Source organism: Cygnus olor, chromosome 1 (assembly GCF_009769625.2).
Source record: "Cygnus olor isolate bCygOlo1 chromosome 1, bCygOlo1.pri.v2, whole genome shotgun sequence".
NCBI classification, from domain to species: domain Eukaryota; kingdom Metazoa; phylum Chordata; class Aves; order Anseriformes; family Anatidae; genus Cygnus; species Cygnus olor.
In genome coordinates this window covers 124798182-124814471 of record NC_049169.1, presented here as the reverse complement: position 1 = coordinate 124814471, position 16290 = coordinate 124798182, and the positions used below count along the sequence as shown (strand labels likewise).

Genomic DNA, 16290 nt, shown 5'->3' with positions numbered 1-16290 from the left:
CTGGTTCTTATTCTTCTCCCCTCAGTTTATTCTGCATCACTTGCTGCTCTCCTTCCCACTCCCACACATTTCCTGAGACTGAGCTAAAGCCTCGCTAGGAGCTTCCAACTAAAACAACACATCTGAGATCGTGCCTGTATTGAGGGGTTTGGCTGGGGCCTGGGCTTTCACCAGAAAACACCTGCGCAGAGCGCTTGTTGGAAAAGGACCAACACCCAGCAAGAAGGGCTGAGAAGTTCTGTACAAACAAATGGCAACCTTTGCATTCAAATTAAGCTTTGCTGCTGGCTTCAAGCTAGCAATGGGAAGTGTTACAAGCAAACAAAGCTGCTGAATGTCTGACAGGCTATCAGAAATGAAAAGAGGGGACCAGGACTCTTCTGGGGCTCTGGATTGTCACCAACTCACCACTCATTGCCTGATTTTAGTTTGAGCAGGTACGGCCTTCGGGTTTCTCCTTAGAACGATACTGTTACAGCCTCTCAGCTGCCCTCCCAAAGCACTGCAAATCTTTGGTAAATGGGCAGCGGGGCACTAGCACTTACCATGGACTCCTTCAAAAGTGCTTCAGTTTTACCTGAAACTTCTCTGTAGTCAGTTAGATGACCCTGGCCACTAGACATGTAAAATCATTTCTCAGAACATTAAATCGGTAGTTTTTAAAGCTAGAAAATTGTCATCTTCTATTGTTGAATGCAGAGAATGAACGGAACAACTCAACTTTTCAATGCTGCTGTTTCCCTCACCAACTTCAGTGTGTAATTTCTCTCTGATGTCTGTGTGGTCCCATTTAGTGCTAACGGGGAAAAAAGACAGTATTAGCCTGTTTGCTGGTACGTGGCTGTTAGGCAGCACTACTGAATGCAGCATCACACCCAGCACTGCAACTTATTTCACAGCAAGGCATCGCCCTGGTAAAAAAAATTCTATAAACATTAAAGATAGAAGTTGTCCCGAAGAAGCAACAGACATGGCAAATCCTCCTGCTGCAGTATTGGCATGCATTATTGGATCCAACAAGCAGGTCTGGCACTAGTCTGCTGTGCTGGCTTTCAAAATAAAGACTACAGCAAAAGAATTTGCTCTTGATCTGTGTTATAGGGGATAAAAAATAATAATAATAAAAACAACACTCAGACTTCCTGGGATGGCAGAACACCTACCAAAGCTCCATCAGGTCCAAACAGCTCTAAAAAGTTGCCGATAAATTCCCTGGACTTTTCTTCCCATTTCTGAATGAGGTCATGGCTCTTCTCTTCCACCTTGTTAACAAATTCTTTTGATTTTTCTTCCACATTCTTTACTTTTTCTTTCATTTTGTCCACTTGGTTTTGAAAGCGGTATTTCTTTTCCTGTTTTAAAAGTGTGCACACAGATTAATATATAGGGATTTGGGAATAATTAGGCACTGAAAGTAGAGAAGAAGAAAAAAAAATCTCATTAACATATCGTAATGCATATGGCCTTGGTTAACTGTTCTCACATTGTATTTATATATACAAATTTAATGTATGTGTAATGAAGTGCAGGAAGTATATATCGAAAATAATGTTTTACATGATTACTATCTTTATTCCACTACGTGACTCTACTTTATTTGCAAACTGAATGAAAAGTTGAAAATTTGAAAATTTTGTGAATCTTGTGAAGGATACAAGTGAGAAATTAACAGCTCTAACTTCGTAGCAAGCAAAAGGCAAAACTCCCTCTGCTTCCTAGCAATGCATCCCACTGCTGACTTGCCAGCCTGGATGTTGACTTGGTCCCAAATGCCTCTTTGGCCAGATTTCTGCAGAGCAGAAGGAAAACTCTATTCACCTCAGAGCCTGGCAAATACAGGAGCTTCTGACTACAACAGAAAAATGGGCATAGGCCAGTGGCTTGTGGCTAGGAAACTTAGTAGAAAAGAGAACGAACTCCTAATTGCTTAGTAGCCCAAAGAGAAGAAACGAAAAGATAATGTTGGGACGCTCTCACCTGGCCAAGCTTCTAAAACACTTCAATGGTTAAAGGTTTTTTGTTCTGAAATGCTTCTGTGCTCCACAGAAGTACAGTACACAAAACTACCTAAAGCTGTGCCCCTGAAAACAGTATCATCTTCATAGCAGCACGACTCACTATCAGCTTTTAATTTCCTGCAAACTTCATTTAATTGACCCTTCACTTTCAAAATATATACTGTTTATTGCTGGGGGGATGTGGATGGGAGGTGGATATTCTAGCTCAAGAGTCACAAGAAAAAACATCTTTGCAGGCCACAAAGCCAAACGAAATCAATGAAGTCCAAAGAAACCTAACTCACTTTGCACCTAGTAAGTAACCAAGCCTTCCTTTATCTAGGAAAACAACACTTTTCTGTCTTGGTGAAATCTCATTTTTTATTTTGAAACACAACATGCCTCTGGTGAAAAGTAGTATTTTTGCACTTGAATTACTATAAGCTAAATAACCAAATGTCAGGAGGGACTTCAGAAAACTGATACGGTTTAGTGGAGGACTGGTTAGTGTTAGGTCAGATGTTGGACTCGGTGATCTTGGAGGTCTCTTCCAACCTAGGTGATTCTGCGATTCTGTGATCAGTGTTTGTGAGTGGGGGAAGCCTAAGATATGTAACAGTATCTTAACCTCACAATAGTTAAAAAGTAACTTTAAGAACCACCAAGGCATCCAGCATGCCCTAATTTAAGGGATATTTGCAATAGTGAACCTTATGGGTGGAATACTTGGAGCAGAATTGGTTAGAGGTGTAGAAGACCGAAAAGAAGGGCAGTGAAATAAATATTTATGCCCTGTGTACTGTCATCTATCTGCCAGACTTCAAAATAAGAAACGAGTAAATAAAATCCTAATGACATGACACAATTCAGTCCTTCACAAGGGGATTTCCCAGCTCCAGAGAAGAGGGGAATGCCTCCTATGATCTAGCCCAATCACAGTGAAGATCTCAGTAACGCAGGGACTTGAAATTGGGACTTGGAACAGAAAATGGAGGGAAGTAAACTTTCATTTCTGCTACTTTATGAGAGGGCAAGGTGCAGTTCTGTATGTGGAAGCTGCATAACTTGAGCTGCTAAATTTTTCTGAGAAATCCTTTCAAAGAGCACTCTTGCCCTACCTATTGTGCTACATATTGTCTCTTCTGGCCTCTTCACCATCATTTAAGCATTAACTTACTGACATACTTCCTTGTGTTTTAAAATCCATTTTAGCTTCCTCTAGTTATCTCATGTCTTGGCTGTTTTTGTTTTTATCTTGTCTCTCTGTCGAGAAAGTTTGGATATCAAAATCTTTGCTTTCTGTGCTGCCTTCTCACAATGGGAATAGAGAAACAGATCATCTCTTGGGTCTGTGTTTGAGAAGACTGCACCTGGGGGGTTGATTTTCTTCCTAGTATGTTATTAAGTCAGTTACAGCTCAAGGAGAAGAGGGAGCAGCAGCTTTCTTACCAATATGAAAGTGTAAGATGGAAATAAAGCTGCTAATTAATTAATAGGAGTAATTAAAAATATCCTCAGCTTACCAATTCCTTTTAAGTTAAGTTCTTCACAGCTCTGCCTTCTATTTTTAAAACACTTTCTTAGCCTCTATGCTACGTTTGGGGTCCTACCAGCAGCTGTTTCAGAAGTGACTGGATGAGTGTACTTACGTTTATAAAACTAACATTCAGCTCTTTGGCGGTGTATCCCCGTTGGAGGTTGCGTCGGGCATACACGTCATAGTCCCGGACGATCCTTGTGATGATATCTGACGTTGAGATGCCCTCAGTTCTCTGCGTTGGTACGAACATCCCTGAGCAAAGTGGGAAAAGAAAGCCAGCTGGGAAAGCACGGCAGGACCGGGCACTGTGGCAGGTAGCTGAGAATGGATACAAAAACGCCTAACCATAGTCAAGACATTTGCAATTCTGGCCATCTTATTCCTAGTTTATTTTATCTCCCTCACGTGTGAGCTTAGAGAAGGCACTAGATTGCTACATGGTTCATTTTCCCTCAGCCTGCAGAAAGGCTAAAACTTGCCTGCTGCACGGTGTCAGTTGCGATGCAGGAAGCCAGACTGGCTCCTGAGCCAGCCCTTATTTAACGTTATATAAAAGGCTGGGGGGGAGCAGTTGGCCTCCACTCACGCTATTGAAAGGCTGTTTGGGCTCTCCAACATATTTCCACTCTCCCCTCCATTTCTATGTTGCACCATCTGACAGTCTTTGTTCTGCTGAGTAAAGCAAAGCGGTAAAACAAACCACTGGCCAAAGCCACGGAGCACCTCCAGGTAGGAGATGTGCACTCTGCATTACAGTATGGAAACGGAAACACCCAGGAAGTGCTGGTAGCTTGTAACAGGAAGATGGCAAGTAATGGTGGTGTGAACAAACGTGGATATATACACCGTGGGGACAGGCCATCAGTCTCTACAGCCCATTTCATGTACGTCTGGCCATGTTAAGGGTTTGGATAATCACTCTCCCTTCTCCAACTAATAAAACTGGCAATTTATTAATACTGCTTGATTTTCCTCAACATAGATGAGGAACATAGTGCTCCTCATCAAGACAGGCTCATTTAACATGTTAAAGCAAGTCACAAAGGCAATAATAGCAGAATACTAGCTCACCTTGTTTTAGTAGTTATTTAGGGCTACCAAAATTACTTCTATCACTTACATGTAATTGCAAAATTAAACTGCTGATGAGAGAGAGATAAGTTAAGACTGGAAATGGTTTTGGAAAAAAAAAAGTGCCTTGTCTTAAAAGGACGCTATAGCTATTGACAAATTAGTCTTCACACATTCACTTGAAGTAGGCAGCATTGGTAGCCAATTTCACAGGGTTAGAAAAAGAACTGGTGAAGGAATCAAGAAGCTTAGCAGCCTCCTGTGACTAAATGATAAGTGATACCTTCTCTTTATGATCTCTAACTACTATTCTGCTCAAAAATAGATTGTTTTAATCGTGAGCAGCGAGGGTTCCCTGATCACGCTTTTCAGGCATGCAGTAGTCACTCAGGAAACTATTTTTAGAACCCACTTTAAGCCAAAAACCTTTATCGATAGGAGCTACAAGAATTCATTAAGAAAACCCAAACCCTACCCTTGCTAAGCCAAGAGCTGAATTGTTTTCCAGTAAGTGGACAAAGCCACATGCAGGAACATCACCTTTAGTCACTGATTTTGCTTTCATTGGCTCCATGTGTTACACTGATTGATGTTTTCAAACCTAATTGTTTACAAATGTACAGAGGTTTAGTCAGCACACCATTGCACAGCTCCCAGTTGTCCATATACTCTCCCACCCATTGACTAGAGTGGGGAAATAGTAGTCCATGGGAATCTACACAAAGAGCTCCACACTTCCCATTTGCTTTTCTGCTCGCTAACTACTCAGTGTGGGAAAATGAGAGTAACGGAACTAAGGAAAAAGCACAAATGCATCCACAGCATTGGTCTATTTAAAACAAAATACCCTACAAGAAATTCACTACAATCATAATGGTGTTCTGGAGTGTCAGGACTACCGTCACTAGAACTCAAAACCCTCCACAAGTAACATTATTCCCATCTTACATCTAACAAATTTCAGTCACACAAGGTTGAAGTCACTTCTCCACCATCCTGCAGTGACGGACGCAGGACAGAACACATCTCTGAAGCTATAAGTTCTTATTCTGTTGTGCAAAGTTTGAGTTCCTCATAAGGATGCATGCACATTACACCCATTCCTAACAACAGCAGAGGAAGATGTGCCAGGTTTGGGCACTCTCCAGCTCAGTTTGATAACGACAGAGTGACACCAAGGGCGCCTGTTCTGTTGTACTGTTAACTCGGCACCTTATAGGTCTAAGTCAAAATAGCTTCCCAGCCAGCATGCATTGTGTGTGTCCCACAGTGACCTGTCCTTACCAGAGGTATGTTTGTCCCATTGCCTAGTAAAGGAAGCTGGTGCTGGCTCTGAAGCTGTAGAAAAAGCAGTTCCCAGAGGAGGGTTGTGAGTCTGACACCACAGTGATGTTTGCGTTTGGAAAACGATGAAGAACTGATGCTATAAAAAGCTTATTCTTTTATCTCAGGTCTACTGAGCCTACTGCTGTCATTGTATAGCTTGAGAATGTCACTTTGCACTCCAAATTATCAGCAGGCAGATTTGCTCTGGAATTCTTTTAAGAGCCCAAAACATGTTTTTGTAGACCTGGAAGAGGATGGATTCCCCAGTATTCAAAGCAGCACCTCCAGGGAGCAGTGGAAGAAAGGAATGACCAGTTCCTACTCCTGCACTAGTTATTGTGCTGGGATAGCTGCTGCCTGCAAATGTGGCTAAACATGCTCTCCTCAGATTTAATTCAGCTTCCATGAACCAAAGAGACACAAACTCCTGATGACTTCAGCATGTTCACATTCAATGTAATACTGTAGTCAACCAAATAGCTAAGTGGTCATGCCAATTAATTACTCTGGCACTCATTTAAACCATCTGCCAGTGTAGTGAAAAGAACCCTCGGTGCAAATCACAAGTGGATCCTAATGACTCCTGAAGGCTGACGGTGTGCCTTCCCACATTAAAGACTGTTCTGTGTCAAGGAGTCATCATTTTGTGGTTACCAACAAGTCGCTGCAATTGGCTGGGCTGTTGTGGGAACTGAACTCATTTTTATTAGTTCAGAGATCTTAGTTGAGCAACCTAAAATCATTTAAATAAAAAAAGAAAAAAAAGATGGGGCCCCTTTTTGATAGATTTGAATGGTTTCCTGGGGGTTACGGCAAGAATTCAGCCAAGGACATTGTGATTTCCAAACTGAATCTTTCTGCTGATGTCAGCAATACCTACTGTGAGGGTGTACGAGAATGCAGTATAATCTCTGCTGCTTCTTTCTCAGCAGTTGTGGTCAAAAGGCAGTAAAAGAATTTGAGCCAAGGCTGAAAAGAAAGATGCTAGAAGTGTGAAGTTGCCCTTACCTGCCTCCTTTATGTGCTTGTATACATCATCCGAGCCAGCGGAGGAGTACGGGATGTCATCGTGGGCTACAAAGTCAATCTGCCAGTGAACAGAAGAAGAATCACATGCCACCATCACTGAATCTTGGTTCAATGAGGGGTCATTGTGGAGGACCAACTCTTTTCTTGACTTCAGCTGACTTGCTTTTGACATTCTCATCCTAAAGCCATCACCTAGAATATTGCACTAGATTTAGGCCTAAAACTACTATGTTCTGTGATCAGTTAGGAAAGTACAGAAAGCTTGTCTCCAGAAGCATTGTCATTAACACACTGCTCTGGCTTCTTCTGTGTGATATTCTGTAGAAAACCAAAGACAGCTGTATCTGCTTTTATTGTTACTGGAAGAGCTAAGTCAAGTGGCAAAGCCTTTACTTGCAAAACCATGGAGGCAGGATTATTGATTCTGTCTCCTTAGGGCTGTGCGTATATGCCAGCCCACCAACAGCTGTCATGCTGTCCATTCATCACCCAGTGATGTGGACACTAATTCTAGTTAATTATGCTTTTGTTAAGACATGTACTGCAAGACAGTCAATAGCATGTACGAAATCATATTCTGCCTTTTAGAGGACACGCTGTATTTTTATGTATTACTGGCCAATTATTGCACCTGTTGACATTAATTGGAAATGTGCCTTTAATTCAGGACTTTAATAGGGCTTCAGTCATGACATGATAACTTTACTGATCTCCTCATGATCTCCTTTCCTGAATGTCAATTTATGGATGACTCTTTAGTGCTATTTTGCCATTCAGAAATGATCCCAGCATTCCGAGAAATCACCCCAGCACACTGAGAAAAAAACGGCAAGAGAAACACAGCTTTTTCTGACAAAGGCTAAGGCAAGCAATGCAGCATACCTAATTTCAGTGACTGGAGTTAACTGAATTAAATAATTTACTTCAGCTGATACATGTTCACAGGCTTGCTGTTATCTTCAACTGTCCGTCTATAAAGGGGAGGGAGGGATAAGGGGAGGAACGTACCTTATGTTTTTCAAGAAACTCCGGTGTCAGCGTCCAGGGTGCATCTCTGATGACCTCATCCACATAGCGACAGTGCCTGAGGGCTTCGTATCTCTCAGTTTCGTTCATCACAGTGAAGCCTTTGAACTTATGAGTTAAATCATCACTGCAAACTAAAATATGGAAGTATCAACAAAACGGCTCCACCCACAGTAGAAATTGCTTGACCAGCCATTTATTATTTCCTGATAATTCCATTAAGCACTTGGTTATTACAATTTTAGTGAGCTCCAGGGCATCTAAGAGTTCTGCTCAGAGTTGGCAGGTACAACCATATATTTATGAGAGATCCTTCCCTTCTAGAACTGCAGTCAGAGCCTGAGTGACATACTGTAGGACATCTCAAGTGGTACTGTACATGCACGTTGAGGCAAGTGAATCCCACTACAAGGGAGGATTTTGGGGGTAATGGACAACGTTTTAAAAATTGACAGAAAGTGCAGTGTCAGCAACCACACAGTGCTGACAAACCTCAAGTATCACAAAATGGTTGAGGCAGGAAGGTACCAGGACATCACATAATCCAACCCCCTCCTCAGAGCTGGGTCAACTACAACAGGTTTCTCAGGGCTACGTCCCAGAGATGGAGACCCCACAGCATTTCTGGGTGTCCTGTTCCAGTGTTCAACCACCTTCACAGTACAAATGTTCGTTCTTACATAAGCAAAGTTCTAAATGATTAATTTGCCAACACAGCTCTAAATCATAGCAGAAAAGTTTCTCACTAAATAAACACTGATAGAAAATAAGCCATGGCAGTTTTTACAGGAATCTGTCTCTGAATTTAGCTTTGAGTTTCAGTTCAGCAGATTTCATAGAAAGAGAAGTAAGGCTTGTGCCATGATCAAATGGGAAACTGCAGAAGGAAACCTCGTGGAAAGGACTGGAAGAAGCTATGTGCTCTAGTGAAAAGAACAGAGTTAAAAGCCCAGGAATCCTGCATCTTTAACTCTGGATGTACCAATACCATATCACATGTTGCTTTTAAATTGAGGGGGAGGCAATGTCCGTGTTACTGGGGGACTATAAAAGCTGGCTATTATCCTTCTACACACATAATGTTGCAGGAGAGGCAGTGGCCTGTCCCTGTAGCTGTAACTCTGTCTGGCATTACAGCTACAATAACCATTTGATGCGCCACGTGGAATAGTTTGATACCATCACCACAGGTCAGACCCATGCCTTTGGGTCTCGCTTTTCTGCGACACCTGGACAAACAGTAAATGTACTTGACAAATGATAAATGCAACATTATTAGTGCTGCAGGAAAGTGTGATAGCAGCCCTGTAGCTGCTGCTTCTTTCTAATTTGAAAATATCAGCCTATCGGACAAGGCTCTGACAAAGACACAGCCTTTTTTGAGATCTAAAATGGATGTTCTTGCTGTGATGGTAATGAAGGGCCTTTAAAGTAGGAAAAATGTAGGAGGGTTTAGATAGCCCTGGAGTTTGTGCAAAATTCAAAGTCAGGTAATAATATATATGTATTTCAGCTAGCTAAATGTTACTCTATCCTATTATGTCATTTTTGATGCCTGCTGACAAGAAATTTAATGGAGATCAAAGCATTTGCAGTAGAAACATCCCTTCTGAGACTGTATTTATATTTCTTTACAGACTTTATATCATCTTAAAGCTACCCTCCTCTGGAAGAAAGGGTCTACTAAAATTATTGGAAAATAGTAATTTTAGCTTGTATTCTGTAGAAAGGTTTGATTTCAATTTTTGATTACTATTTATTCATGTGCAGTGCAGACACAATATGTCTGTATTTCCTTTTGATTCTGTCATCCTGCTCTAATAACTGATTTGAGAAGCTATAAATATCTAAAAAAAAAAACAAACTTAGCTCCAAATAATTATTTTCACAATAAGAAATAAAATGGATTGGTTGTGGTGCCAACCAACACATATGAGACCAGTGCTTTTGCAGCACAAATTGTATGTGGGTGTGGAAAAGTGCCCGTTTTATAAACATGCTAAGATACAGTGCATTGCTGGGAAAAGGTATTGAGTGCTGGCTGCTTTGTCCTTCACTCCAAAAATAAAGGGCAAAGTGGAGCTATGCCACAAAATTCAAAGGAGCTAGACTTTTGCCCCAAAGCTCCTTCCCAGATCCATGACACCATGACCCCACTCCTCTCCCTTTAAAAAACAAGAACAAAATCTACATAATTATCATTTTTTAAGCCTCATTCTTTTGCACCTCTACATGCTGCTTCTGCAAGATACCTGGCTCCGGAGAGAAACACGAGTCCTAAATTTTTCCTTCATAACAAAGGGAATATTGTTTCCCTTCCAGGAAGCTCCATTTGAATTGCCACCATTTGTAAACTTAACAGTAAAATGTAAGATTGTGTATATAGAGAGATTTTGCCTTTCTTCTGTGTTACGTCTTTTTTGCCCTCCTTTTAACTGATTTGGGACAAAGATACAAAATCATTTATTTATCAAGTGTCTGAAGGTTGCATTCACATTCTCTTTATCATCATTTCTGTAAGCATTTGAGCAGCAGCTGACCGTTGCTGTGCAATGTTTATGAGAGACATATCTCAAACCCAAAGGGGCAGGGAAATTGGAACTGAAATGCATGTTCATGAGGCCTCACAAGAGCAGCGTGTGCACAGCCAGCTAAGCAGGAAACAGTCACTCTCCCTGCGGTGACTTCTCTGGCATATACCAACTGCTGAGCATCCGTTAGCAAGCCGCACAGCAAAAAAGGGGATAGTTGTGGAAAAAAAAATATGAAAAGAAAGTAACCTGCCTGGGGACACTTGTGAGCTGAAAAATATGTTCAAATCATAACCTACATTTCGGTCTCCAATGATAATGGTCTGAATTTAGCTTCTCTGCTGATGTTGAAGGTTGGGCCTGCAGACACAGTACTGACCCAGCAGCCAGGGGACGTGGGCTGTGTCTGACTGGCAGAAGGACTGAAGAGCCAGAAATAAATGAGTGGTTGATCTCATTCACTCATCTCCATCTTTGAACAATTTTGAGTGAATAACTGAAAAAGGTAAATTATTCATATGGAGCTATTCTAAGCTCAGAGTCATGCAGGCACCCGCTTTAACTAGAATGGGAATTGTGCCTGTGCTGCTGAGGGCAGAATTTGACTTTCACTTTAATTGATTCAATTATAAGACATAAGTCAAGGCAAATCACCTATAGAAAGCCCCCGGAGTGAAAGTAGCATTCAAAGTCGTAGTGTATAAACAGCTGGGGGTGAGAGCACAGCAATAATGCTTATGCTGAAGCACAGAAGCAAAACTCCAGCACAAGAAATAACTCTGATCTTACCTCCTACTAATAAGTAGCTATTTGGGAATAGAGTTTTGGCTTGCATAAGAGCTCTAGCATGGCCAGAGTGGAAGAGGTCAAATATCCCATCTGCATACACTCTGACAGGTCTGTCAACTGTGAAGAAAGAAACACAACAGTGATTTTCCAGACCCAAAACAAGTTGCACTTAATTCTACTGGACAGGTTTTTGTTCCCAGATAAGATCATTGTGGAGATTTACCCCCGTTCTGATATTCAAACTACACCGTGGGTGAACTTGCAGTGTTTTATACTGCTTATAACTTCTCCTCTGTACTCTCTGCTGTTTTCTCTCAGACTTAGCCTATTTATTATCATCGATCATCCCTGTATTTCAATTTAGAGAAAATGTCATCTTCCTGTCTCATTCAGAGTTCCACCATATGTCTTGTTCTTTTCCCTCTGATTTTCTAGTTAGTTCTGCCTTCTGGATGTTTTGAAAATTTTCCTTATTTTTTTTTTCCTATCACCTCACTTTTTCTCCACTCTGGTCTGTCTTTCTTTTTTCCACAGCTTCCACATAAACACTTCATTACCCTTTTTTAATACTTCCCCCAAGATCTTTTTTTCTCATCAATGACTCTATCTTTTTTTTTTACCATCCACCTGCTGTCACCCTTGTAACTCCTTCTTTCTGTATGAAATTTTCAGCAACAGTCTTCAGACAGAAAAGGTAAAACTTGCTTTACCAAATGACAGACCTGACAACGGTGTGGTAGGTTTATGTGGCAAGGTTTTCATAGTGGAGGTTGCAGGGGTGGCCTCTGTGAGAAGAAACCAAAAACTGCTCCATGTCAGATAAGGGCCAGTTTCAGCCAGCTCCAAAAGGATCCACTGCTGGCCAGAGCAGAGCCAATAAGCGATGTTGTTTGCACCTCTGAGATAGTAGATTTAAGAAAAGGGAAAAAAACTGCTGTGCAACATCAGCTGGGAGAGAGAAAAATGAGGAACAGCCCTGCAGCCCCCCAGGTCAGTGCAGCAGGAGGGCAGGAGGTGCTCCAGGCACGCAGCAGCAGTTCCGCTGCGGGCTGTGGAGAGGCCCCTGGTGGAGCAGGCTGTCCCGCTGCAGCCCATGGGTCCCACACGGAGCAGATCTCCACGCTGCAGCCCGTGGAGGAGCCCCCGGTGGAGCTGGTGGATGTGGCCTGGAGGAGGCTGCGGCCCATGGAGAGCCCCCGCAGGAGCAGGCCCCGGGCCGGAGCTGCAGCCTGTGGAGAGGAGCCCACGCAGGACCAGGGGGTCTGGGGGGAGCTGCCGCCTGTGGGGGACCCGTGCTGGAGCAGTTTGCTCCTGGGGGATGGACCCCGCGTTACGGAGCCGTGTGGGAGCAGTGCTTGAAGAGCTGCTGCCTGTGGGCAGCCCCCCAGGCTCAGTTCGGGAAGGACGGCATCCCGTGGGAGGGACCCACGTGGAACAGGGGCAGAAAGTGACCATGAGGGAGCGGCAGAGACAAAGTGTTAGGGACTGACCGCAGCCCCCATTCCCCGTTCCCCTACATTGCTCAGGGAGATGATGTAGAACAGGGTGGATAGATGGAAGGTGTTTTAAATTTGCTTTTAGTTTCTTACTTACTTACTTACTTACTTAGCTCTAGCTTGTGAGTAATAGTTAATAAATTTTACTGGTCTTATGCTGAGACTGTTTTGCCAGTTATGATAAACGGTGAGTGCTCTCCCTGTCCTTATCTCAGCCCTTGAGCCTTCTTCATCATATTTTCTCCCCCTTTTCCTTTGAGGAGCGGGAGTGAGACAGCAGTCATGGTGGAGCTCGGCTGCTCACCTGAGTAAAACCACCACACAGTGCCACAGAATAGCCACCTCCAAGCAAAAGGACAGCAGAGATGATAACAACAAAGATCCAATATTCATGGACTGTACTTTATGTATTTGGGACGTTCTGTGAAATCATTCTGTTCCCCAAGCCCGATCACAGAGATAAGTCTGGCAAAAATGTCCAGACAGAGTTCAGAAATCGGACATGGTTTCTTTGCAAAGGGCAAATGGCCTTTAAGGCCACTTAAGGTCTGATGTGGTCAACAAGAACATCAGTGAAAGAAGACATGTTCCGGCATACATAGGCAGCATGTGAAGTAGCTATTAATCAACACAATTTTCAGGCTGTCTGGAGTGGGCTGGCAAGCCTTCCTTTTGACCAACATGCAGACATCCATGAAAACATCAAACTCTAACTTGAAACATTTTCCCTTGTTGTTTCTCCAGCGGAAGACAATGGTCCTCTAGTTACTTGTTCCTTCCCCATTAGCTGATAGCACCAGATATCAGGCTGGCCTTTCTGCTTCCAAATGGAAGGCAAAAGTGAGTATTGATACACAGCTGTAAGGGAGAGCCTGTGCTTTGGGAGTGCCCATGGTCCTGCTGATGTAGCTCTCTACACATACCTGGTGTTCCCAGGCGGGCTTGTGCAATGGTTAGCTTCTCGTGGGGTGCTCGGCACTGACAGCTTGTTTCATCTGCAAATGGGGCAGGTGCCGTCAGAGTCTGGAAGGGGGGAAAAACACAAAGTCAATTTGTTTTTCCACCGAGTAGTTAAAAAAGCACCATTTAACTGTGCTCTAACCAGGCTTAATGCTGGTTTGTTCCCTGGAGACTTTTACTTTTTGGTCACCCTTCAGCATATACAATTCACACAATGTGAAAAGATGAGGAAAATAAGGCTTTCTACATACAACCTAATTCATTGCCTGTGTTGAGAAGCTCAAGCATTGTGAAGTGAGTGCAGGTACATAATTTCTCTGTTTGCAGGACAAAGTCAGGTCTGATTTTTTTTTTTTTTGTCAGAGCAGCTTAATCCTTGCTTTGGTCTCAACAAGTTCAAAGGCCCAAGACGCAAGATGTATCCTCCTATGTGGAAATCATAGCTGGAAAAACTAATTGGGATTTAGAATGCTACAAATGGGCCATCCCTCACAAGCACCAGTTCCTTCCATGGACAAAACATCAGTACAGATGACTGGGACCACAAGCTGTTTTAATGTGTTTTTAATCAGAACCTTAGACAATTTTGAGGAGCCGTTCAAAATAAAGCCAAGACCACAACCAGAAGTCCCACCTAGCTAAAGCAAACTGAGCTGCAATTCCCTTCTCTACTCTGACATGTACTGTAACAGTACTAAAATGCTCTGCGATCAGAGCACCACGAGGGTCCTTGCTCTGAAGAACTTATAACCTAAAGATATTACAGAGAGAATGAGGACGTGTGAAGAATGATGTGGTATTTTCTGTCAGGAAACATGACTACAGACATTACTTATTCTGCCCATACCTCTGTAGGAAGTTATCAGCAATAAGAATCTCATATTCATTATCTGCCATATGGTCTGATATGAAAAAAATGCTTCTCCTGCTCTAGGCTTGAAATCTTTATGGAATCATAGAAACAGCAAGATATCATTAGCTGAGACTTGGGTTGTTTTGTTTTTGTGAAATGAGTCAGTGGTTAAGACAAGCCAAGGGAAATATTTAACTTACTTTGCCTCCACCATGATACAGCTGGGACCTCATGACCTTGCACCAGTGGTTTGGCTTGGTTTTGACAGTCACCATTTATACAATGCACATTTATCATTATCAGTTTGTGCACCCATGGTTGATAGTAACAGAATCTCTTCCCTTGTATTTACACTTCTTCAGCTTTTAGACACTGAACACTTGATCACTGAGCATTTATTTTCCTTAGCATCGCTGAGACACTTTAACCCAAAGACATGTATTGCCTAATTGCTGTTGACCTCTGGGTTCACTGACTTGTTGCATGTAAAGCTCAGAGAACAGTATTAAAACAACAGCAAAAAGTGAGCTCTAAGATTCACTTTCAGCTCTTTCTGCTTTGGAATTTCCTATTCAATTTGTTTCCCAAAAGCACTCAACCTTTATATATATTTCTTTTTTTTCTTCCATTTTTCTTTCCTTTTTTTGCAAGCTCAAGTGCTACAGGAAATCGTCCAAGGTAACTTTAATACATTAGTGCTGAAAATCACAGCTTCTCCACACAGACAAGGCTAAAATTGAGACTCTATGGCAAACTCCACATTTCTGCTTGGGCTTCACGGAAGGGAACTGTTCGGCTGGCCACCCACGTAGCACAGCGTAGAGCATTACACATAATCATACAGTGTGAGCTCCTTTCTTTATTTTCTAAATACTGTCTTTTTGCTTCTGTCTTTGTGATCCCTGAGTGCTAACCTGTCTTTTTATCTCCAAGCAAGGTCAAGTTACACAACAGCCCATACAGCCTGGTTCACGCTGGGATAAAGAGGAAGGCAGAAACGTTAAAACAATAATGGCTATGGTCTGAGGCCTGCAACTGGTAATCAGATCCTAGCTTGGTAGAGGCCGTTGCCTTGGAGATTATTTGAAGAAAATAGGCCTGGTTCGCAGCAAGATTTTTTTTTTTTCTAGGCAAACACTGTAGTGCTTTTTGTCCATGTAAACGGCCATGCAACACCAAGATTTTTCTTGTGGTCCCCACTAAATGGAGAACAACCACTATTAGCTTCCCTTCAATCCAGTTTTTGTAAACACTCATCATTAACGCTCACTTTACAGCCAAGGGCTTAGAACCAGACTTGTCAATATTTCCATTACTCTCTGACCTCTCAGTCATTGGATATTAAAACGCATTAAATACAGTAAATTAAAATCAGCCAAGTTCCGTCAAAGAGAGAATATGTAGACAGAGAAATACATAAATATGTTGTGCTGACAGATCAACTGAAATACAGCAATAGTTCCCAACTGGTACATCCAATACTATTTCATTTTCTCTGGCCCAGAAAAGATGCCGCAGAGCTTAACAAAAATGTCTGATGAGTAAAATATTACAAGACCATTTGGTTCGTCTACCAGAGCATAAGACAAAATATTTCAAGAAATGTTCAAAACCCAGAAATAATTTATCAAATGTCTTTCTGTTTTGATATAATTACTCATATTCTATCCAG

The 16290-nt window shown here is 42.2% G+C and overlaps 1 protein-coding gene across 5 annotated transcripts in view; it reads right to left on the bottom strand.

The window, feature by feature from the left end:
* Positions 1–16290, bottom strand: part of PCYT1B (phosphate cytidylyltransferase 1B, choline) — a 47086-nt gene that overhangs the window by 7130 nt on the left and 23666 nt on the right. For 4 of the 5 annotated variants that reach the window (XM_040531509.1, XM_040531499.1, XM_040531531.1 and 1 more), the window contains 6 exons: positions 13729–13828; positions 11310–11426; positions 7972–8123; positions 6943–7021; positions 3647–3855; positions 1164–1352 (listed from right to left, as the gene is read on the bottom strand). In XM_040531509.1, coding sequence (XP_040387443.1) covers positions 1164–1352; positions 3647–3855; positions 6943–7021; positions 7972–8123; positions 11310–11426; positions 13729–13828 — 846 coding nt within the window. The remainder of the gene's footprint in view (positions 1–1163; positions 1353–3646; positions 3856–6942; positions 7022–7971; positions 8124–11309; positions 11427–13728; positions 13829–16290) is intronic. The other variant, XM_040531520.1, reaches the window with a different exon arrangement.